Source organism: Oryctolagus cuniculus, chromosome 7, assembly GCF_051225735.1.
Source record: "Oryctolagus cuniculus isolate XC-2025 breed Fujian yellow rabbit chromosome 7, ASM5122573v1, whole genome shotgun sequence".
Taxonomy (NCBI): Eukaryota; Metazoa; Chordata; class Mammalia; order Lagomorpha; family Leporidae; genus Oryctolagus; species Oryctolagus cuniculus.
In genome coordinates, this window is record NC_142873.1 from 40,012,369 (window position 1) to 40,038,912 (window position 26,544).

General features: G+C 39.2%; 1 protein-coding gene across 1 annotated transcript in view; it reads left to right on the forward strand.

Moving 5' to 3' along the window:
• Window positions 1-25,500, forward strand: part of OR10J5 (olfactory receptor family 10 subfamily J member 5) — a 69,608-nt gene extending 44,108 nt beyond the window's left edge. Inside the window, 3 exon segments of the mRNA XM_089299381.1 lie at window positions 7,034-7,065; window positions 24,569-24,980; window positions 24,982-25,500. Coding sequence (XP_089155507.1) covers window positions 7,034-7,065; window positions 24,569-24,980; window positions 24,982-25,500 — 963 coding nt within the window.
• Window positions 25,501-26,544: the final 1,044 nt, after the last annotated feature.

Here is a 26,544-nt window from a genome sequence, read left to right on the forward strand (position 1 = left end):
TGCTACCCACACGCTGAGTACACTGCTCTCCTCCAATCAGGAGCAGGTCCTACAGTTTATTGGTTGAACTGGAGGCAGCTGTGTAGAAGCTGTTTCTCCCTTCTCAGCGCCATATTGTGGGAGAGCAGATGCATAGAATAAGTCTTAATTCCAGTAACTTAGTCTAGTCCGAGTTGCTCCCAGTTGCTCCCCACACAAACTAGGTCTTCTGGGCCAGCGCTGCGGCTCGATAGGCTAATCCTCCACCTGCGGCGCCAGCACACCGGGTTCTAGTCCCGGTCGGGGCGCCGGATTCTGTCCCGGTTGCCCCTCTTCCAAACCAGCTCTCTGCTGTGGCCAGGGAGTGCAGTGGAGGATGGCCCAAGTACTTGGGCCCTGCACCCGCATGGGAGACCAGGAGAAGCACCTGGCTCCTGCCTTCATATTAACGCAGTGTGCCGGCCGCAGCACACCGGCTGCGGCGGCCATTGGAGGGTGAACCAACGGCAAAGACCTTTCTCTCTGTCTCTCTCTCTCACTGTCCACTCTGCCTGTCCAAAAAAAAAAAAAAAAAAAAAAAAAGGAAAAAACAAACCAGGTCTTCTGGGCAGTAGCACAGAGTCTCATACATTCAAATCACCAAATTTCTCCCATGAAGGAATGGGTCTTATCAAATATTCCTCCATGGAAATCCTGGTGCAGGGAATAACCTCTCCTCAGCCCCTTCCTCACCAGTTTTCCCATTGCCCCAGAGCTCAGCAGTACCTGAGAAGGGACTCCTAGCTGGCACAGGTGTGCACTGGGGCAGGGAATTTCTCATGGACCTTTTAGGAAACCTTGTTGCCACCAACAATGAGCTTGTACTCTGATGCTAGGCTTAAAAATGATTCTCTTACTGCTGTTGGTCTGAATGCTGTAGAAGAGGCTATAGCCATGGGCAAAGTAAATTCTAGCATGAAGGCACATGGTGAAGTCCTGATGAGTTTCTCCAGCTGTGTGAGCAAACTCACATGAGCATTATTAAGTTTGCTAGGAAAAACAACTTCCCACTGAGATTTATGGTTGAAAGTTATGTAATAATCCTCACTTAAAATGTGAATGGGAGAAATCACCAAATCATCACTGCATTTAGAACTCTGATCTTTCCTTCCCATAAACATCCTTTCCACCCCATGAACACTATCACATACACACATTTACTTCTGACCTACTTACCTGTCTGACCAAAGGCTTCTGGGCTGCTGGTGGGGACAGAGACCCACAGCAGTAACTTGTCAGTATCCTTGGGATGTTACAGCAGCAGTGATGATCAGGATGATGGTAATAGACATCCCTGGGCTGTGTCAAACTGGGTTCTAATAGTAATGAAGAGACGACCTTAGACCTCAGTCTGTTCACTTTTTTTTTTTTTTTTTCACTTTGGGTAAGGATAAGGGATGGAAAAGACCAATAATGTGTTGGTGATTTTCCAGGTCTTCCTCCTGGTGCCAGCAATCAAGGCTATTGATGGAAAAAGGAATGGTGAAACTCTAGGTTGGGAAATCATTGGGAATTATTTATTAAGATGCAAATGACTGCCAGAGCTCCAACTGCGGGAGCCAGATTTTGTTGCTGGTAAGGGTATGGTTGTGATGCTGCAGGTTTATGGATGGAATCAGGGGCTGGGTTGACTACATCAGGATGTTGTCACTCCGCTTGCCCTCTGCCTGAGAACCCTGTGCTCACCCAAGAGCTCCTGAGACATTTTGAAGATCTCCCAGTGCCTAGGCCTCTGGTGGGTGATGTGTCCAAGGCCTTTTCTTTCTAATAGTTCTGTATAGTTATCTTTTTGTTTGTTGGACATTCTTGGATTCTATTTTCTGCTGATGATACTGAAAATTCATGCTCCCCATGCCATCAATCCAATATGATATACCAGTGCTTCACTAAGGAGATTCAGTGACATGGACGACACAATCTCTGGTTTCTGAAGAATTATTCTGATCATTTCTCAGATGCTTTTCTTTCTTTCCCCTTTCTCATTTTGATCTGATCTCTGGACATCCGTTCATTGTTCTCAGAGGTGTCGGCTTCTGAGTTTTGTTCTCTACTGCCTGCAGCCATTTAAGGAAAAGTTCAATATACATATATGGTGAGGTGGCCTTAATATTCCTTCATGCATGCATTCACTAAACACAATCTTGTGAGCCTCTGTTGTATGCTGGGCAGTAAGTAGGTTTTCTTTCTTTATTTTTCTTGATAGGCTGTCTCCAATGAACTCCATCTCCCTTTTAACTTGAATTGTCATGACTGAAGTTCTAATAATTCAACCTTGCTCTTTTTCTAAGATTTCAAACTGAAATTCCTTAATTATATTTAATATTCTATTTTTCTACTTCATTAAGCCTATTAAATTATTCTATGATTTGTTGTGATCATTTTACTCCTTATCACTCTAATTTTTCTTTTTTTTCCAGCAATTTGTTCCCTCTTCTGCTTCTTACCTCCCAATCTACTTAGATTAAATTCACTGATTCAGTAACTACCATTCTTTATATATATATATATATATATATATATATATATATATATTTTTTTTTTTTTACCTAATCTGATTCTCTGGGCTGATCAAACCCTAATTGCTGTTTTCCTCTGAAAGTCTGGGTGAGAGTTAGAATTAGAGTTAGCCTCAGGTTACCTTTTGAAACTTGAGTGAAATACAGATCCATTATCCTGGGACCCAGAACCATTCATGGTTCTTTCCCAGTCTATTAGTTTTATCTTGCTTCCTCACAAATCCCATTGTGCTGTCAAACTCTTCTACTTGTGTATCTTCACGGGTTCTTGGGTAACCTCTTTTAAAATGTTGTGTGCCATTTTCTTTCCTATAACAAAATAGATTTCAGACATGTCTCAAAAATCCAGTGTTCTTGGTGCTGGTGCTGTGGCATAGCGGGTAAGGCTGCCACCCGCAGTGCCAGCATCCCATATGGGCACCGGTTCGAGTCCTGGCTGCTCCACCTCCGATCCAGCTCTCTGCCATGGTCTGGGAAAGCAGTAGAAGATGGCCCAAGTGCTTGGGCCCCTGCAGCCACATGGGAGAACTGGAAGAAGCTCCTGGATCCTGGCTTTGGATTGGCACAACTCTGGCCGTTGCAGCCAACTGGGAGTGAACCAGCATATGGTTCTCTGTCTTTCTCTTTCTCTGTCTCTCCTCTCTCTGTGTAACTCTAAAGTAAATAAATAAATCTTCAAAAAATAAAAGAGAGGCCAGCACCATGGCTCAATAGGCTAATGCTCTGCCTGCGGCACCAGCACACCGGGTTCTAGTCCCGGTTGGAGCAGCGGATTCTGCCCCAGTTGCTCCTCTTCCAGTCCAGCTCTCTGCTGTGGCCTGGGAGTGCAGTGGAGGATGGCCCAAGACCTTGGGCGCTGCACCGGCATGAGAGACCAGGAGAAGCACCTGGCTCCTGGCTTCAGATCAGTGCAGTGTGCAGGCCGCAGAGCACCGGCTGCAGTGGCCATTGGAGGGTGAACCAATGGAAAAGGAAGACCTTTCTCTCTGTCTCTCCCTCTCACTGTCCACTCTGCCTGTCAAAAAATAAATAAAAGAGAGATAACAGCATTCTCATGTTCATTTTAGCATTACTCAACCTTGGAGACATGAAAATAACTCACATGACCCTCAGCAATTGAATGAATAAAGAACATGTGCTTACCACATACAATGGAATCTATTACTCAGCCCCTAAGAAGGGGAAATTCTTCCATATGTGTAAGATAAGTGAACCTGGATGACACTAAATGCTAAATGAAATAAACTTGTCATGATACCACTTATATGAAGTATCTGAAATACTTTGAGTCACAGGAACAAAGTAAGACGATGGCTTCCGAGGCTGAGGAGAGAGAGATTTGTCTTTCATCAGTGTGTAATTTCAATTATGCAACTGAATTTAGTCTCTTAAATACATTTGACAGCTCTGCTGCACATCAGTGTGCATAGAGTTAGCAGCACTGTATTGTACAATTGAAAATATATCGGCCGGCGCCGTGGCTCACTAGGCTAATCCTCCACCTTGTGGCGCCGTCACACCGGATTCTAGTCTTGGTCGGGGCGCTGGATTCTGTCCCGGTTGCCCCTCTTCCAGGCCAGCCCTCTGCTGTGACCAGGGAGTACAGTAGAGGATGGCCCAAGTGCTTGGGCCCTGCACCCCATGGGAGACCAGGAGAAGCACCTGGCTCCTGACTTCGGATCAGCGCGGTGCGCCGGCCACAGCGCACCAGCCGCGGCGGCCTTTGGAGGGTGAACCAATGGCAAAAGGAAGACCTTTCTCTCTGTCTCTCTCTCACTGTCCACTCTGCCTGTCAAAAATAAAAAAAAAAAAAGAAAAAAAGAAAATATATCAAGTGTAGATCTTGTGTTGGATGTTCTTACCAGAATATAAAAAAATAGCAAAGTGCTAGACTCAGAGTGTGAGGAGTTTTCTTTGGCCGTATTTCTTCAATAAAACAAAACAAAACAAAACAAAACAAAACAAAACAGAAAACTATGTAGATTTGAATTATTATTTATTTAATCAACAAACAATTTACTGAGACACTACAGTTGTGAAGCAAACTGCTAGATGATAGATAAGATAAAGAGAAGGATAAGATACATTAAAAATCTTTACACTTGTAAGGGTTTTTAGACAATACCCTTTTGTGTACAAAAATACCTACAGTATGAGAGAGATCATTTTAAGTACTAGGAAATGTTATAAAAATAACAATTATTTTTAAGCACTTACTGTGTGCAAAGCATTGTGTTGAGTAATTACTGTGTATTTATTGGCCTCTAAAACTGCATGAATATGGGTGGTAATATTCCTGTTCCACATACGAGGAACTATAGGTTCAAAAAGTTTGAACGCATGCTTAATGCAGTTTTACCCGCTATGCCTCAGTACCATCCCCATGAAAGTGTTGTTATCATATGATTGTTCCATCTCCAACTTTTTGAGAACTTTTCATATTGTTTTCCAAAATTTTTCCATGTTATGTTCCTACGAACACTGTACAAATGTTCCAGTTTTCCTACATCCTCAGAATACTTGCTATCTCTTTTTTCCCACATAGCCATTCTAAGAGGTAGGAGATGATTTATCATGATTTTGATTTGCTTTGCCCCAATGATTAGTGATAATGAAGAGCTGTCAAGAGTATGTAAAAGCCAGTGTAGGAGCGAGTGCTGTGGCACAGCAGGATAAAGTCCCATCCTGCAGTGCTGGCATCCCATGTGGCTGCCAGTTTGAGTCCTGGCTGTTGCGGTCATTTGGGGAGTGAACCAGCAGAATGGATGACCTCTCTCTCTCTCTGGCTCTACCTCTCTCTATAACTCTATCTTTCAAATAAATAAAATAAATCTAAAAAAAAAAAGGCAGTGTAAAGGTCACACCACTGATCAAACTGGGAATAATTTGAACACTAATATAAATGATGAAAGTAATCATAAGCCATTGAATAAAATAGAAAACCACAAGTCTAAAATTACATGGATGAATAAATAATACAGAAAAAATTTGATGGGGACCAGGATTGTGGCACAGTAGGTTAAGCTGCCACCTGTGACACTTGCACCCCATATCAGAGCACTGGTTTGAGTCCTGGATGCTCTGATTCAGCTCCCTGTGGATGTGCTGGGAAGGCAGCAGAAGATGGTTTAAGTACTTGCACCCCTGCCATCCCCCTAGCCCTTGTGACCATTTGAAGAGTTCTCTCTCTCTCTCTTTGTAATTGTGTTACAAATAAATGAATAAATCTTTAAAACAAGTGTGATGAAGCATAAGATCTTTAGATAGTTTCAAACTGTCTCCCCCCAAAAAATATTTATTAATTTAAAAGAGAAAAAGAGTGACTTCAAAGAAGAGAATCTTGGTTTGTACCACCTGAATCAAACAAATATCATTAGAAATGGAATAATTAAAACTGTGGGCCTCTTGATAACATGCAATGAGAAAATTCAACATTGCTTCTGTCCTGTTAACCAATCACTGAATGAATCTAATCCTGATAATATATCAGAACAATTAAAATTTAGGGACATTCTACAAAATACTTGGCCTATAATCTCTGAAAGTGTTCATGTAATGAAGGACTAAAGAGTTTATCAAGATTGGAAGAGATTTACAAGAAATGCCAGCAAAGAATTTGATTCTGAACTGAATTCTTTTGTTATAAAAATGTGATTGAAAGAGTAAGCATTTAGCCTAGTGGTTTAGACATCTGTATCCCATGCTGGAGTGCCTGGTTTGACTCCTTACTCTGATACCTTGCTCTAACTTCCCGCCAAGTGACTCTGGAAGGCAGTGGTGATATAGCTCCAGTAACTGGGTTCCTGTTATCCACAGGAAAGATGTGGATTGCATTCTTTGTTTCCAGCTTGGACCCTGGTCCAGCCTAACCATTGTAGGCATTTGGGGAGTGAACCAACAGGTGTGTGCTATTTCTGTCTGTCTCTCTCAAAAAATAATAATGCAATTGACATAGTTGGAAAAGCATTGAACAGGATCTGAAGATTAGATGGTTGTGATGAGAATCACTGTTAATTTCCTGATTTTGATGGTTCTTCATGTTCACATAGGACAATGTCCTTGTTTGTAGGAAATAATAAAATATTTGAGGGCAGTGATCTCTTTACCAGCAACATGCTCTCTAATGGTTCAATAAAAACTTACTCTACTTTCAACCTTTTTGTAAGTTTGAGAAAAATAAAAAATATGAAAAGAACTAGAGAAAAATATGGAACTCAGTTTTGCCTGGAAAGATAGATGAATTACGGTCAAGGGGTAAGTAAGAGGAATTATTTGGGTCATGGAAAGGATTGGGGATGAGCATATTCAGTTTCTAAGTGGACATTCATATGGGATGATCAGTCACTCTGAACAAGCTAGTGTCTTTAAAAACAATGCTCTTGATTAGAGAGAATCAAAATTAGGGAGAATGGGATGTAATAAGATGTAGAGAAAAGTAAGACGATGGGGAGGACATTAATTCTCTTCCCTTCTTTTCTGAAATGTCATTCCTTTTTCAGGGCTTTGAGAAAAACAGTAACTGTGTCATCAGGTATCAGAGAAGGAACAGGGTTCTTACCATTTCCTAAGGTGAAGTGTTGGAATTGTGATGTGGAAAGTTGAATGAGAGACAGAGAGGAAAAGAGAGAGAATCATCTATATCATCTGCCTAAATATCTGCAAGGGTGTGGCGGGGAGCTAAGAATGGAATACTGGTATCTCATATTGGTGGCAGGGACCCAACGACTTGAGTCATGCCTCCCAGGGTCTGTCACAACTGGCAGGAAGCTGGAACTGAGAGTTGGAGCTGCATATCAAACCCAGGTTTTCCAAGATGTGATGCAGACATCTTAACTGCTAGGTATTTGCTCACTCTGAGACAGTTTTTCCTGATTCACTGTCTTTACAATATAATTATGTTATATGGAAGCTCTTTTAACAGTTAATGGAAATGGAATTGAGATAAGTTTATTCTGTTGCAAACATTTTTTTGAAATCTATGCATAGTTTCTTTAGAATATGTCTTTTCCATAAACTTTTGAAGATCGCTAATAAGATTTTTTTTCTTTTTTCTAAGGAAATACTCACTGAAGTATTTAAGAGTAAAGGTGTGCAATGATGCCAGCTTACTCTTGAATAATTTAGAATTAGACATGAAGATGCAAAGGGGCACAATGAATCCAGAAAAATGATATGCAGTGCTGTGCATTAAACTTGTAGTTTTTCATTAAGATTGAAATGATTTTTAAAAGCTAAAAATATAGAATAATGTTGAGGGACTAGGAATTGGTAATGACATTGCAGAGTGACATAGTAGAGTAGAGAGACATTCAGGATGGGAGAAAGGTAAAGATTAAGGGGAAAACTGAAGATTAACTAGAGTATTTATAAATATGTTTCAGATAACTTCTAAAATCTTAAGGATCATGTGAGATATGAAACTATTATGAACTTCAGGAAAGGTTGAATTAAGAGGTGAGTGGATTGGAAATACGAGATAGAATAGGATTTAGGAACAACTCAAGAATTCCTTATTCTGACTTCCATTGAAATGCTGTGGAGGCTAAAGGGCATTTAACTGTACTGGAAAGTAACAGGTGTTGTGGTTAATACGATGATTTAACTATGATGCTGGTGTATGCGTACGAAAACAAAAGTGCACAATCCTAGATTGACAGAATGGTTTTCTGATATGACAGAATTAAAAGTACATTGAAGTCTTCACATGATTTCATAACTTCCATGTAAGAAGCAGAGTAACAAACAGGCCAAATTAGAGACTTGAAACATCACTTGCTGTTGTCTCAGAGGAAACTTGAGGGGTAGTCAGAGGAAAGAAAATAATGCCAATCAAGGGGAGCTTGTATTATGCAAAGACTGGGGACTCTACATAGCTATTGGAAAGTCTTCCAGAAGGATCTAACTACTGATAATTAGGCTATGATTTTCTAAGAAAATCTATTTTGCTGAAATTGAACTTATTAACAAATGGATGTCCTTGGGAGATATCAAATTTTACTTACACAAGTTCTCTCTACCTTGGTAAAACTAGAAACTAATCCACCATCATCTAAAAATGATAGTTCTTGCACCATATATTTTACATCTCTCCCAAATAAGCCAAGGTTATGGGAAAGTCATTGAGAGGATAGCTCCAGGATTCACAAAGTTTCAACTGCTAGAAAATTAAGAATTTTCATTTTTAATAAGATCCCTTGGTACCTGTCTAGAGTCTTATGCTACTGGTTCCCTTGAGATACTAAGGTACTTTTGAGAAAAAGAGACCCACGAGAGTGCAGCAGACAATGTGACTTTTCCTCTGAGATTCTCCTGATCTCTGAGTGTATTAGGTGCTTATCCTGCTCTGCTATCAGGATAGCTTTCAGAAACAAGGGCACAGTGGGCATGTTTTGTGCCATTCTTCTCTATGATACAGTCCTATTTAGGAAGATGTAAGTGATTTCAAAATTATACAAGTACATCCTTGAAGAGGTACCAGGTTATTTTTTTTTTGTAGACACTCTCAGATCAGATTTGAGAGGTATTGGGGATGCCTGTGTGTCCTTCTAGCTTAGGAAAATTCTCATCCTACTTGATCCTGTGTGCATCCTGGGCCAGTATCTGATCTGGAATTCTGGAGTGCAGTATTACAGATATGCTACTTGGGCTCAAGTCCTAAGAAAGCATGACCTTGTAATTATTTTTACTTTCATCTTATGATAAAGTGCTATCCTTACTCTGAATTCATCGAATGGCTGTAATAATCACAGATTTTTAAAGATATCACTTTATCCACTCCTAATATCTCTGAATTTGCTTGTATTTCAAAGACTCTGACAGAGACTGTAGATCTGGCAGAGACTGTAGACTGTTGTTTGTTGGTTTTCTGCAAAAGTCATTTAGGTATAATATCAGTTTGGAGATTGGCCTAAGTTGAAGACTTTAAATTTTTTTCTCTTTCCCTTACAGGTTCATTCAACCATAGATAACAGATACATGGTTTCTTATAAATATCAATAAATTATATAACAAGCTTTTGAAAATCTCTTTACATCTTCAAACTTTTCTATTTACTCTTTTAGTTGGCTTATAATCCTCAATATTAAAATATTTAGTCTATTTCAGTATTCTTATTTTCCTGAGGATGATCTGGAAATATCTCTCATTTTGTTATCTTCTACTGTATTTTTCTTTGTTTTTGTTGACTTTTCAAAAGTTCTTAGATGGCTTATTCCTATATAAACTATATATTCCTATATTAACTATACCATAGAGTTTTAGGTACCAATTATTGGAAACTTAACTTATGCTAAATAGTTTAAATAGATTGTTTTATTTAATTCTCCCGATATTCTGAAGTAAATACTATTGTATTATTTGTCAAAGAAAATGAAGTTCGGCAAACTTTTGCTCAAGGCTTCAAAGTTAAGTGAAAGAGCTGGAAAATGATTTAGGTAACTTAATTCAATAATCAGTGATTTTTTTTTTTTTGACAGGCAGAGTTAGACAGTGAGAGAGAGAGCGAGACAGAGAGAAAGGTCTTACTTTTTCTGTTGGTTCACCCCACAAGTGGCTGCTACGGCCAGTACGTTGTGCCAGGTACACTGTGCCAATCCAAAGCCAGGAGCCAGGTGCTTCCTCCTGGTCTCCCATGCGGGTGCAGGGCCCAAGCACTTGGGCCATCCTCCGCTGCACTCCGGGCCACAGCAGAGAGCTGGACTGGAAGAGTAGCAACCGGGACAGAATCCGGCACCCCGACCGGGACTAGACCCCGGGGTGCTGGCGCCGCAGGTGGAGGATTAGCCTAGTGAGTCATGGCTCCGGCCATAATCAATGATCTTTAAACCCAAACAACACAAGAGAAATAGAGGAACCAGAGTATTGGTAATTTGGGTGAATAGGAATACTTTGCTAATGTCACATTTTATTCTAATCTCTCACTTTGGACCTTAAACACATTTATCAACTGACAGAGACTCAAGGCAGAAAATAAAGATCTGACACCTATTGACAACTCAGAAACTTCCTGAAAGGCTCCAACACCATGGGTCACAAAGTCTAAGCTAACGAAACTGATCCTTTCCTCCCACGTAAAACATTTTTTTTCTTTCTGAAGTTGTTTCAGATTTTCACTCTCATGTGATTCCTTATGGAAAAATGTGAAGAAAAATTAAAGTAAAAATCCAAGCAATTAACCTCAGGATGCTGCACAGAGGAATGCTGAATTTTGGGGTCTTACTCTTTTTTTATGGGTAGCTAGCTGCTTTCTTGGCAAACTGAGCTCCAATTATGCTGCTGTGGGAATTCTAGATGCTTCTCACTCTTCGAAGTGTCATCTAGAATTTATTGAGTTTTTTTTTTTTTCTTGGTGAGTTGTGTGAAGGATTCAAAAGCTGTAGAAGTAATGATTCTTTTTTTTTTTCCCAAAGAATCTACTATACACAGGAGACAACAGATAACAGTGCAATATAGCATGGACTGTGTCCTTGTATGTAAAAGATTAAAACCATGGTGTGGCCGGCGCCATGGCTCACTAGGCTAATCCTCCACCTTGCGGCGCCGGCACACTGGGTTCTAGTCCTGGTCGGGGTGCCGGATTCTGTCCCGATTGCCCCTCTTCCAGGCCAGCTCTCTGCTGTGGCCAGGGAGTGCAGTGGAGGATGGCCCAAGTACTTGGGCCCTGCACCCCATGGGAGACCAGGATAAGTACCTGGCTCCTGCCTTCACATCAGCGCGGTGCTCCGGTTGCAACCGCGCCAGCCGCGGCGGCCATTGGAGGGTGAACCAACGGCAAAGGAAGACCTTTCTCTCTGTCTCTCTCTCTCACTGTCCACTCTGCCTGTCAAACAAACAAACAAACAAACAAAAAAAACCATGGTGTGTTGGTGAATATTTAACAACCAGCTTTTCAGGAAAGAGTGATCTTGACTTTTAGTGCTTGTCAATTGCTGAGACGAAACTTTCTCTACAGCAGATTTCATCTACCGACACAACATTATTGAAAATGGAGCTGTTGAGTTGAAGAGATATGTGCAATCTGTTCTGGTGAGTTTGTGCAAATCCAGTTCTAGCACATTACTGAGTATCGGCTTTATAAAAGGGATGGCAGTGAGAAACAGGGAAGTGCTAGACAATGAGCTGAGGCATGAAATACTCTAAGAAATAATTTAAAAATTGAAAATATATCTATTCTAGTTTGGTGGCTCAAGAATGCTCCTCTTAAGAATGGAAATAATATAAGTGTCCATCAACTGCCAAATGGATAAAGAGTGTGGTATGTATATACATGATGGAATACTATGCAGTCATTAAAAAGATGAAATCTTGTCATTTTTAACAACATGGATGCAATTGGAGATCATTATGTTAAGGTAAATGAATCAAACACAGAAATACAAGTACTGGGATAGAGCCAAGATGGCGGAATAGTGAGGGCGCGCACCGATAGTCCGGGAAAATTTAGTTTAATAAAAGGGGAGTTACGGTAGCCGCAGAAAATAGAACCAAACAAAAATTGCAGGGGAAACCCTTCTGAATGGAGCAGGCGTGAATCGGAGGACCTACTGGGAGAACAAGGTCGCCCACCGCGCGGAAGCCAAGTCTCGGGACCCAGCCGCAGAAGCCCCAGGGTCTGCGCGACAGTGCTCCAAGGAGAGTGCATGCCACACAGAAAACAGCGGGGAGACTTGGGACGCTCAGGGCTCACACATCGGCGCTGGAAGGGGAGGTGAGCTCAATAACCCGAGACATTGGTGGGGAAACGGGGGTCAGAATCTAGAGGGGGGCCGGAAAGTGCAGCAAACTCACTACCGGAAAGAAGGAAAAAAAAAAGCTTCGGGGTTTCTCTTCCCCCTAACCTTGCAAAGGTTACAAGGCCACAAGACTTGAAGAATTCCCAAGAGACAAAGAGCAGGCCTCCTCTTTGGATTTACATATCAATGGGGGAGAGTTAAGGAACTGAGTCACTACAATTCAGTAGCCTAGGCAACCCAGTGGGAGTCCAGAGGAGCCAAAGACTGGAAGCTAAATACCATCAATTCTGCACAGCCCTGCCCTGCAGTGTTACTTACCCCCTGAATAAATAAAATAAATAAATAAATAAAAAGAGAGAGATTTACCACGCATAACCTGAGGGTGTCACCTTTGCACACCCTTAACCAGGAAGAACCAGGCAGAGCTCTCAGGCCGCACCCATCTCAAGCCTCCAAGGCTCCTCCAACAGCAGGCAGTCCACTTAACACGGACACAGTATAAAAAAAAAAAAAAAAGAAAAAAAAAGCGCACAGTGACGCAAGAAGAATTAACTATGCCGAGTAACAAACACAGAAATAGAGGGAGCAAGATCAATGATGACACTATGATGCCTCCAAATAAGCAAAACACCCCAAGCCAAGAGTATGAAGATGATGAGATAGAAGAAATGCAAGATACGGATTTCAAAAAATTTATGATAAGAACATTTAGAAGTTTTCAAAAGCAAATCCTTGAACTACAGAAATACTTAATGGACAAGATTGAAAATCTTTCTCGTGAAAATGAAATTTTAAGGAAGAGTCAAAATGAAACTCAGAAACTAGTAGAACAGGAAAGTGTAATAGTCAAGAGAAATCAAAATGAAATGAAGAGCTCAATAGATCAAATGACAAACACATTAGAAAGCCTTAAAAACAGAATGGGTGAAGCAGAAGAGAGAATATCGGACTTAGAAGATAGAGCACAGGAAAACATACAGTCAAACCAAAGAAAAGAAGAGGAAATTAGAAACCTGAAAAATATTGTTGGGAATCTACAGGATACTATTAAAAAAACCAACATTCGAGTTCTAGGAGTTCCTGAAGGCATGGAGAGAGAGAAAGGATTGGAAGGCCTTTTTAGTGAGATACTAGCAGAGAACTTTCCAGGTTTGGAGAAGGACAGAGATATCCTAGTACAGGAAGCTCATAGAACCCCCAATAAACATGACCAAAAGAGATCCTCACCACGACACATGGTAATTAAACTTACCACAGTGAAACATAAAGAAAAGATCCTAAAATGTGCAAGAGAGAAACGTCAGATTACTCTCAGAGGATCTCCAATCAGACTCACAGCTGACTTCTCATCAGAAACTCTAAAAGCTAGGAGGGAATGGCGAGACATAGCACAGGTGCTAAGAGAGAAAAATTGCCAGCCCAGAATATTATATCCTGCCAAGCTCTCATTTGTGAATGAAGGTGAAATAAAGACCTTTCATAGCAAACAGAAATTGAAAGACTTTGTGGCCACTCGTCCGGCCCTGCAAAAGATACTTAAAGATGTGCTACACTCAGAAACACAGAAACACGGCCATCAATATGAAAGAAGGGAAAGGAAGAACACCTACCAGTAAAAGAGCATGGGAAGCTCAAAGCATATACTAGAAAATATTTCCGGGAAAATGGCAGGGCAAAGTCACTACTTATCAATTGTCACATTGAACATTAATGGTCTGAATTCTTCAGTTAAAAGACACCGTTTGGCTGACTGGCTCACAGAACACAACCCAACTATTTGTTGCCTACAAGAAACACATCTCTCTAACAAAGAGGCATGCAGACTGAAAGTGAAAGGTTGGAAAAAGATATTCCATGCCAACAGAAACCAAAAAAAAGCAGGTGTAGCCATATTAATATCAGACAAAATAAACTTTAATACAAAAACTGTTAAGAGAGACAAAGAGGGACACTATATAATGATTAAGGGTTCAATTCAACAGGAAGATGTAACTATTATAAATGTATATGCACCTAATTACAGGGCACCGGTCTATTTAAAAGATATGTTAAGGGACTTAAAGGGAGATTTAGATTCCAATACAATAGTACTGGGGGACTTCAATACTCCACTCTCAGAAATAGACAGATCATCCGGACAGAAGATCAACAAGGAAACAGCAGATTTAATTGACACTATTGCCCAAATGGATCTAACAGATATCTACAGAACTTTCAACCCTACATCTACAGACTTCACATTCTTCTCAGCAGCGCATGGAACCTTCTCTAGGATTGATCACATACTAGGCCATAAAGCAAGTCTCAGCAAATTTAAAAGAATTAGAATCATACCATGCAGCTTCTCAGACCACAGCGGGATGAAGCTGGAAATTAGCAACTCAGGAAACCCCAGAAAGTATGCAAACACATGGAGACTGAACAACATGCTCCTGAATGAACACTGGGTCATTCAAGAAATCAAAAGAGAAATCAAAAACTTTCTGGAAGTAAATGAAGACAACAACACAACATATCAAAACTTATGGGATACAGCAAAAGCAGTACTGAGAGGCAAATTTATAGCAATAGGTGCCTATATCAAGAAATTGGAAAGGTACCAAATAAATGAGCTTTCAGCGCACCTCAAGGACCTAGAAAAACTGCAGCAAACCAAACCCAAATCTAGTAGGAGAAGAGAAATAATTAAAACCAGAGAAGAAATTAACAGGATTGAATCCAAAAAAACATTACAAAAAATCAGCCAAGCGAGAAGCTGGTTTTTTGAAAAAATAAACAAAATTGACACCCCATTGGCCCAACTAACTAAAAAAAGAAGAGAAAAGACCCAATTCAATAAAATCAGAGATGAAAAAGGAAACGTAACAACAGACACCACAGAAATAAAAAGAATCATCAGAAATTACTACAAGGACCTGTATGCCAGCAAACAGGAAAACCTATCAGAAATGGATAGATTCCTGGACACATGCAATCTACCAAAACTGAACCATGAAGACATCGAAAACCTAAATAGACCCATAACTGAAACAGAAATTGAAACAGTAATAAAGGCCCTCCCAACAAAGAAAAGCCCAGGACCAGATGGAGTCACTGCTGAATTCTACCAGACATTTAAAGAAGAACTAATCCCATTTCTTCTCAAACTATTCAGAACAATCGAAGAAGAGGGAATCCTCCCAAATTCTTTCTATGAAGCCAGCATCACCTTAATCCCTAAGCCAGAGAAAGATGCAGCACTGAAAGAAAATTACAGACCAATATCCCTGATGAACATAGATGCAAAAATCCTCAATAAAATTCTGGCCAATAGAATACAACAACACATCAGGAAAATCATCCACCCAGACCAAGTGGGATTCATCCCTGGTATGCAGGGATGGTTCAACATTCGCAAATCAATCAATGTGATTCACCACATTAACAGACTGCAGAAGAAAAACCATATGATTATCTCAATTGATGCAGAGAAAGCATTTGATAAAATTCAACACCCTTTCATGATGAAAACTCTAAGCAAATTGGGTATAGAAGGAACATTCCTCAATATAATCAAAGCAATTTATAAAAAACCCACAGCCAGCATCCTATTGAATGGGGAAAAGTTGGAAGCATTTCCACTGAAATCTGGCACCAGGCAGGGATGCCCACTCTCACCACTGCTATTTAACATAGTTCTGGAAGTTTTAGCCAGAGCCATCAGACAAGAAAAAGAAATCAAAGGAATACAAATCAAGAAGGAAGAAGTCAAACTATCCCTCTTTGCAGACGATATGATTCTGTACTTAGAGGATCCAAAGAACTCTACTAAGAGACTATTGGAACTCATAGAGGAGTTTGGCAAAGTGGCAGGATATAAAATCAATGCACAAAAATCAACAGCCTTTGTATACACAAGCAATGCCATGACTGAGAAAGAACTGCTAAGATCAATCCCATTCACAATAGCTACAAAAACAATCAAATACCTTGGAATAAACTTAACCAAGGACGTTAAAGATCTCTACGATGAAAATTACAAAACCTTAAAGAAAGAAATAGAAGAGGATACCAAAAAATGGAAAAATCTTCCATGCTCATGGATTGGAAGAATCAACATCATCAAAATGTCCATTCTCCCAAAAGCAATTTATAGATTCAATGCAATCCCAATCAAGATACCAAAGACATTCTTCGCAGATCTAGAAAAAATGATGCTGAAATTCATATGGAGGCACAAGAGACCTCGAATAGCTAAAGCAATCTTGTACAACAAAAACAAAGCCGGAGGCATCACAATACCAGATTTCAGGACATACTACAGGGCAGTTGTAATCAAAACAGCATGGTACTGGTACAGAAACAGATGGATAGACCAATGGAACAGAATTGAAACACCAGAAATCAATCCAAACATCTACAGCCAACTTATATTTGATCAAGGATCTAAAACTAATTCCTGGAGCAAGGACAGTCTATTCAATAAATGGTGCTGGGAAAACTGGATTTCCACGTGCAGAAGCATGAAGCAAGACCCCTACCTTACACCTTACACAAAAATCCACTCAACGTGGATTAAAGACCTAAATCTACGTCCTGACACCATTAAGTTATTAGAGAACATTGGAGAAACCCTTCAAGATATTGGCACAGGCAAAGAATTTCTGGAAAAGACCCGGGAGGCACAGACAGTCAAAGCCAAAATCAACTATTGGGATTGCATCAAATTGAGAAGTTTCTGTACTGCAAAAGAAACAGTCAGGAGAGTGAAGAGACAACCGACAGAATGGGAAAAAATATTTGCAAACTATGCAACAGATAAAGGGTTAATAACCAGAATCTACAAAGAGATCAAGAAATTCCACAAAAAGAAAACCAACAACCCACTTAAGAGATGGGCCAAGGACTTCAATAGACATTTTTCAAAAGAGGAAATCCAAATGGCCAACAGGCACATGAAAAAATGTTCAAGGTCACTAGCAATCAGGGAAATGCAAATCAAAAGCACAATGAGGTTTCACCTCACCCCGGTTAGAATGGCTCACATACAGAAATCTACCAACAACAGATGCTGGCGAGGATGTGGGGAAAAAGGGACACTAACCCACTGTTGGTGGGAATGCAAACTGGTCAAGCCACTATGGAAGTCAGTCTGGAGATTCCTCAGAAACCTGAATATAACCCTACCGTTCGACCCAGCCATCCCACTCCTTGGAATTTACCCAAAGGAGTTTAAATTGATAAAGAAAAAAGCGGTCTGCACCCTAATGTTTATTGCAGCACAATTCACAATAGCCAAGACCTGGAACCAACCTAAATGCCCATCAATGGTAGACTGGATAAAGAAATTATGGGATATGTATTCTTTAGAATACTATACCGCAGTAAGAAACAACGAAATCCAGTCATTTGCAACAAAATGGAGGAATCTGGAACACATCATGCTGAGTGAAGTAAGCCAGTCCCAAAGGGACAAATACCATATGTTCTCCCTGATCGGTGACAACTGACTGAACACCAAAAAGGAAACCTCCTGAAGTGAAATGGACACTATGAGAAATGGTGACTCGATCAGCATAGCCCTGACTGCTAATGGACAACTTAATACATTATCCCTCATAGTATTTTTTTTTTGTCTGTTCTACTTAATATGACTGGTTTAATTCTGTAATTATCACACAGTTATTCTTAAGTGTTGAAAATTAACTGAAATGTGATCCCTGTTAAACATAAAAGTGGGAATAAGAGAGGGAAGAGATGTATAATTTGGGGCATGCTCGGGCTGACTTGCCCCAATTGGTAGAGTTGGAAACATACCAGGGGATTCCAATTCAATCCCATCAAGGTGGCATGTGCCAATGCCATCTCACTATTCCAAGTGATCAATTTCAGTTCACAATTGATCATAATGAAAGGACTAAGAGTCAAAGGGAGCACATAAACAAGTCTAGTATCTGCTAACACTAACCGATAGAATAAATAAAGGGGAGAGTGATCCAACATGGGAAGTGAGATACTCAGCAGACTCATAGAATGGCGGATGTCCTAAATAGCACTCTGGCCTCAGAATCAGCCCTAAAGGCACTCGGATCTGGCTGAAAAGCCCATGAGAGTATTTCAGGCATGGAAATCCAAGACACTCTGGCAAAAAGATCTCTGTGAGTGAGATCCCAGTGGAAAGAACAGGTCTTCAAAGAGGGAGGTGCCTTTCTCTGAAGGGAGGAGAGAACCTCCACTTTGACTATGACCGTGTCTAAACAAGATAAGAGTCGGAGAACTCAAGGGGCTTCCATAGCCTTGGAAACTCATGACTGGTGCATAGGGAGATTACTGATGCCATAGACAGGAGTGTCAATTGGTAAAGTCAACAACAGGAGTCACTGTGCACTTACTCCTCATGTAGGATCTCTGTCCTTAATGTGCTGTACACTGAGGCTTAATGCTATAACGAGTACTCAAACAGTATATTTCACTTTGTGTTTCTATGGGGGTGCAAACGATTGAAATCTTTACTTAATGTACACTAAACTGATCTTCTGTTAAAAAAAAAAAAAAAAGAAACTATCAATTCCCAACTTGACTCTCACTGGGATTAAACATGACAATAGGTCTGATCTGATTTCATCATCATTTAAAAAAAATCATCTATTATTTTTCACTTTATGTTTCTGTGTGGGAACAAACTGTTGAAATCCTTACTTAAGGTATACTAAGCTGATCTTCTGTATACTAAGATAATCGAAAATGAATCTTGATGTGAATGGAAGGGGAGAGGGAGTGGGAAAGGGGAGGGTGGTGGGTGGGAGGGACGGTATGGGGGGGAAAGCCATTGTAACCCATGAGATGTACTTTGGAAATTTATATTCATTAAATAAAAGATAAAAAAAAAAAAGAAATACAAGTACTGCATGATTTCATTTATATGTGGAATATAAAATAATTGATCTCATAGAAGCATATAATGATGTTTCCAGAGGCTGGGGAGCATAGGGTGAGATGATGAGCTATGAAAAGATCGTTTAATTTGTAGTAAGCTATAGTTAGATAGGAATAAGAAGCTCTGGTGTTCTATTGCACAGTGGGATGACTACATATAATGATAAAGTACTGTATATTTCTCTTAAAAAAGCTAAAAGAAAGGATCATGAATGTTTTTACCATATCAAATGTTAAATGTTTGAGGTTATAAGTATGTTTACTCTGATTGAACACTATGCAGTATATGCATATATAGAAATGTAACGTGATACTCCATAAGTATGTACAGCTTTTTTATGTGTTGGTTAAAATCAAAATGTTAAAAAACTTCTTCATTTATCCAAGAATGAGAACATAATTTAATCTGAGAGCTATATGTGAAGGTGGGGATGTGCTTCCAGGCACTGAGAATTTAGAATCCGGGTGGGCAAAAATGTATTTGAGGACATATCCCAAGACCCTGGGGATGTTGGCCTTTCTGAAGTGGAGGATATGGTGAACTTGGTAGACTGGCTGCATTAGAAGGATCCAAAGGTACAAGGCTTTATCTGTCCAGTAGAGGTATATTTGTCAGATCAGAGAAGTGAAATGTAACTGGTTTATTGTAATTCAGAAACAATCAAGTTTAAACCCTCCTTTGTCGTTTGAGGCTGTGGAGACAACTGACAGACTCCAGATTAGGTTTCAGTTTTCCCAAGTTCTAGCTAATTCTAGTATTCCAACCTAGATAATTATAAATAAAGCAATGACAGATTTGAAGAGAAAAAATCTTGTTTGTGGCCAAATGAGAATCTTCTTAAAACTCAGTTTTGATGATACATAAGATCACACAGTACAATAAATACATATGGTATACTACAATATGAAATGCTATGATACCATATAATGCAAATAAATATAATGCTGTACATATATAACTAATTTACCAATTTTAAGTATGCACTCTGTTGTTTTGACAAATTTATACAGCTGTATCAACACCACCAAATAAAGAACACTTCCTTTGCCCCAACAAATTCTTTGTTTTTGCTGTTTTCCTGTCAGTTCCCTAGCAATTCTGGCAACCATCAATTTGTTTTCTAGAAGAATTTTCTAAAGAGTCATATAAATAGAAACATACTGTATTAACTCTTCTTTGTCTGACTTCTTTGACTAAGCCTAATAATTTAAAGATTCAACTGTGTTGCTATTTGTGTTTGTGATTTGTTCCTTTTATTGTTGACCATTATTTTATTATAAGGATACATAAACATTTGTATTTGGACTGTTTGAAGATTATGGCTTTTTGAAAGAAAGCCATCAGGAGCATTCACATATATATGACTTTATGTTTACACACATGTTTTCCTTTCTCTTATGTAAATACTGAGGAAAAATTACTTATTCATGGAATATATTTAACTTTTCCAAAAACTGCCAAATTATTCTCTAAATTATTCATGACATTTTATATTCTCACCCTTATTGTTTGAGTTCCAGTTCTTCCACTTTACCAATGTTAGATGGTGTTAGGCATTTAAATTTTATTCATTCAAATGGGTGTGTAGTGGCGTCTCTGATCTTATTTTACATTTCTTCGATAACTAACATTGAACATCTTTTTGTGTGACTATTGACTATTTCTGTCTTCTTTTCTGAAATGTCCGTTCAAATGCACTGAATTAAAATAATTATTATATATTCTGGATATAATTTTATATATATGTATTGTGAATATTTTCTCATGGACTGTGGTTTGCCTTTTCATTTTTCTAACAATGTATTTTGAAGCGTAGAAGCTTGTAATTTAGATAAAGCTCAATTCATGATTTTTTTCTTTCATAATTTATTCTTCGTGTTCCTTATCTATGAACCCTTTGCTCATTTTAATGTTTTAAATATTTTATATCCACTATTTTGTCTATAGTTTTTATAGTTTTATGCATTTCATTTTGAATTATTTTTTCTAAAAAGTTTAAGGTTGATTTTTTTATATAGATATTCAGTTGTTCCAGTAACATTAAAAGAAAATGCTACCATTGAGATACCTTAGTACTTTATCACCAAAAATGAGTTGGCCAAGTATATGTGAGACTATTTTTGGACTACCCATTTTATTTCATTGTCTGTTCTTGGATTATACTCATTATCTTGATTGCCACAGTCTTCAAATGAAGTAATATGAGTTCATTAACTTCTTACTTCTTTTTCACAGTTATTTTGGCATTCTTGTTCCTCTGCTTAGCCATATAAATTTTAGAAAGTGAATATATTTTGTTATTTATTTAGTACCCTAATCTTAACTGGGTCATTGTGAGTCAAGAAATTGAAGAAAATAGAAGATATACTTCAAGGAAAATCCTCACTAAACATGATGCTAGAGTAGGTGTGGCTCCAAATGATGACCCTGGTACAGAAAATGATAAGGTCCTTGAAGTAGACAAAAAAATGGAGACAGAGCCTTTTCTGAATATAAAAAGGATTTATTTTTACTTTTCTTTCAAAAATACAAAATATATTATGATTACAAGACACAGAAACAGAAGTCAAGAGGGAGGCAAGTGGGAGATGTGGGAGAAAGATTGATAGTGGAAACACAGATTTAAGCGCAAATGAAGAGAGTTTGGAGAGAAAAAAACAGGACCAAAAAATTGACCAGAGAACAGTGTACGTGACTATAATATAGGTAGAAAAAGCTAAGTCATGGGCGGTTAACTAAATGAGTTTTGAGAAGAGAGATATATAGTGTGGTGTCATGGAAACCAAGGTCAGAGATTGTTTACATGAGGCAGGGGGTTAGAAGTGTCAAGTGAAGCAGAGAAAGATGGCTTTAGCAACGCACTTCTTTAGTGACATTGCAACAATCTCCTGTGGGTATGAATATGGTGAATGTACCTTGCAAAGAAGTATGGGGGCTGGATGAGGAAGTCTATCCAGTAATTCTGCAAATGAATAGAGAACAACTGGATGGTCACTACAGGGAGCCACAGCAGCAGCTGCATGCTCTCCATGCAGGTTATACCTGCTGTTTTTTCAATCACAGCTCTCTTCCTGACTTCACTCAAAAGTACTGCTGCAATCTGCACAAAAGATTTGTTTGGTAGGACTTGAGTGATGAATTTCAGGAAAGTGATCCCAGCAGACGTTGTTTTGTAGTTTTTCTGTTTTGAGGGTATGATGACCTTTGGGCCATATTATACTTTGAAATCAAATTTCCAAGACTATACTTTGAGGGATCATTTCTATAGTTCATTACATTCACAACTCAACTGAAATGCTATTATAAGAGGTCCTGGGTGACTCTGTCACCAAATCCAGTGAATATGTCATATTATTTTTTCCTAGAATATTCATATTTATTTTTACATGCTTCTTACTGGTTTCCTGTTCATTAAGAGGGCTTGTTTTAAGTGGTGGATGTCATTGTTGGTTAGAACAGAGTGCATCAATTCACAATAGCCAAGACCTGGAACCAACCTAAATGCCCATCAACGGTAGACTGGATAAAGAAATTATGGGATATGTACTCTTTAGAATACTATACCGCAGTAAGAAACAACGAAATCCAGTCATTTGCAACAAAATGGAGGAATCTGGAACACATCATGCTGAGTGAAGTAAGCCAGTCCCAAAGGGACACATACCATATGTTCTCCCTGATCGGTGACAACTGACTGAACACCAAAAAGGAAACCTCCTGAAGTGAAATGGACACTATGAGAAATGGTGACTTGATCAGCATAGCCCTGACTGCTAATGGACAACTTAATACATTATCCCTCTTAGTAGTTTTTTTTGTCTGTTCTACTTAATATGACTGGTTTAATTCTGTAATTATCACACAGTTTTGCTTAAGTGTTGAAAATTAACTGAAATGTGATCCCTGTTAAACATAAGAGTGGGAATAAGAGAGGGAAGAGATGTATAATTTGGGGCATGCTCGGGCTGACTTGCCCCAATTGGTAGAGTTGGAAACATACCAGGGGATTCCAGTTCAATCCCATCAAGGTGGCATGTGCCAATGCCATCTCACTATTCCAGGTGATCAATTTCAGTTCACAATTGATCATAATGAAAGGACTAAGAGTCAAAGGGAGCACATAAACAAGTCTAGTACCTGCTAACACTAACCGATAGAATAAATAAAGGGGAGAGTGATCCAACATGGGAAGTGAGATACTCAGCAGACTCATAGAATGGCAGATGTCCTAAATAGCACTCTGGCCTCAGAATCAGCCCTAAAGGCACTCGGATCTGGCTGAAAAGCCCATGAGAGTATTTCAGGCATGGAAAGCCAAGACACTCTGGCAAAAAGATCTCTGTGAGTGAGACCCCAGTGGAAAGAACAGGTCATCAAAGAAGGAGGCACCTTTCTCTGAAGGGAGGAGAGAACCTCCACTTTGACTATGACCGTGTCTAAACAAGATAAGAGTCGGAGAACTCAAGGGGCTTCCATAGCCTTGGAAACTCATGACTGGTGCATAGGGAGATTGCTGATGCCATAAACAGGAGTGTCAATTTGTAAAGTCAACAACAGGAGTCACTGTGCACTTACTCCTCATGTAGGATCTCTGTCCTTAATGTGCTGTACATTGAGGCATAATGCTATAACGAGTACTCAAACAGTATATTTCACTTTGTGTTTCTATGGGGGTGCAAACAATTGAAATCTTTACTTAATGTACACTAAACTGATCTTCTGTAAAAAAAAAAAAAGAAGAAGAAATTGTCAATTCCCAACTTGACTCTCACTGGGATTAAACATGACAATAGGTCTGATCTGATTTCATCATCATTTAAAAAAATCATCTATTATTTTTCACTTTATGTTTCTGTGTGGGAGCAAACTGTTGAAATCCTTACTTAAGGTATACTAAGCTGATCTTCTGTATATTAAGATAATCGAAAATGAATCTTGATGTGAATGGAAGGAGAGAGGGAGTGGGAAAGGGGAGGGTTGTGGGTGGGAGGGACGGTATGGGGGGAAGCCATTGTAACCCATGAGTCGTACTTTGGAAATTTATATTCATTAAATAAAAGATAAAAAAAAAGAACAGAGTGCATGATTTCTCCTTGTTGTCCTTTTCTCTTCCTAACATTACTATAATTTCTGTGAGTTGAGCAGTTGCTCAGGAATCCTCTCCATATACAGGAAATAATTTGCTCAACAGTCATAATGTTTTTAAGTACAAGCCCCAAAGAGGCACAAGTAGATTTCTCTGCTCATGTGAAAGAACTCTACAACGTGAATTTGTTGATCACAAAGGAGGAAATTGGCTATCCTTATACCTTGTTTTATATCCAACTACTAATGGGAATTATTCCCTTGATGATTCCCTTTATTGCTTTCAGACCCTGATATAGCAGAACGCAGGGAAAGAACTTCACAGGAGTGAAAGAGTTCATCTTCTTGGGATTCTCTAGCTTTGGGAAGCATCAATTCACTCTCTTTATGGTTTTCTTAAACATTTACACTTTAACTTTGGCTGGTAACATCATCATCGTGACTATAACCTGCATTGACCGTCACCTCCACACTCCCATGTACTTTTTTCTGAGCATGCTGGCTAGTTCAGAGACTGTGTACACACTGGTTATTGTGCCACGAATACTTTCCAGTCTCATTTTCCATAAGCATCCCATCTCTTTGGCAGGTTGCGCAACTCAAATGTTCTTTTTTGTCACCTTGGCCATCAACAATTGCTTTCTGCTTACAGCAATGGGCTATGACCGCTTTGTGGCGATTTGCAAGCCCCTGAGGCATACAGTCATCATGAGTAAAAAAAACGTGTGCCCAGTTGGTGTGTGGGTCCTTTGGCACTGGTCTGGTTATGGCAGTTCTCCAAGTGACAGCAATGTTCAACTTGCCCTTCTGCGGCAAAGTGGTGGACCACTTCTTCTGTGACATTTACCCAGTCATGAAGCTTTCTTGCACTGATACCACGGTCAATGAAATAATCAATTATGGTGTAAGTTCATTTGTGATTCTTGTGCCCATAGGCCTGATCTTCATCTCCTATGTCCTCATCATCTCCTCCATTCTTAAAATTTCCTCTGCTGAGGGCAGGAAGAAAACCTTTGCCACATGTGCCTCCCACCTCACAGTGGTCATCGTCCACTATGGCTGTGCCTCCATTTCCTATCTCAAGCCCAAATCAGAGAGCTCAATAGATAAGGACCTTCTTCTCTCTGTGACCTACACCATCATCACTCCCCTGCTGAACCCTGTTGTTTACAGCCTAAGGAACAAGGAGGTCAAAGATGCCCTACATAGAGCTGTGGGCAGAAATATTTCTTAGCAGATGGAATCATTTATTATAGATCTTTAGCCCAGCATAATGTGAGTCTACTTACAACCAAACTACAATGCGGATGTTCATTAAACACAACATTTGTTGACTATAATGACAGAGAATAGAAATGCTTTACTTTTCATGTAAAAAAAATTAGGATTTCTGTTCTTCTGAAATTTGTTAACAGAATCATTACAAGATGAGTTGACTACTTGTTTTTATTCTTGAAAATTTTGGTTTGCAAACACATTTGACCCCCACTTCATTTGAGTTCTTTGATAGTCAAGTCTTTGATAGTCTGGTAAATGGATGTGGAGAAGAGGCTGTTGAAGTACAGCGGCTGGATTCTTAGGAAAATAGGTTTCAGAGAGAGCCGATTCCATTTCATACCTCACGTACGAGCGAGGTCTTTCATTTTCAGCAGTTAAATCATATGCTCTGTAATAGTCATTTTAGAAAGGGCTTCCTTAATTCCTGATGATTGAAAAATTAGTAGCTTTGCAGGGAAGGGCCCTTAACTTATTATCCAGCTATATTAGCTCCTTAAATAATATTTGTTTCTATATGTATGCCTCCCTCTTGTACAATCAATACAAAAACTTCTGTGGTTCCCTAGAGGTTTAGCAGGGAAAGAAACTATTGGTGGCTTTTGTCTGTAACTACACTTTGATCCAGATATATTTTTTTGAAGAGTCTTTTCTTTTTAACCTGTAAAAGCTTTTAAGATTTTTAACTTATATATAAAAGCTATAGTGGTGTAGAAATTGATGTGTTAGGCATTGTTTTTACTAATTCCAGAGTCCACAGTAAATGTTAAACTCTATTCTTTTCATAAATAACGCAAACTGCATACTGATTCTGATACTGATATATATCAATATAAGCACATCCATGCTACATTATTTTATATCGTCAATGGAGAAGGCTGTGAGAATGTTTTGTTTTGTGGAGATTCCTAACAGGGTTCATCTTTACTCTGAGATGGAGCTAGAATATACTTTTTAAAGAGACATAAGCATAGAAACATCTGTTTTCATGCACCCATGGTGC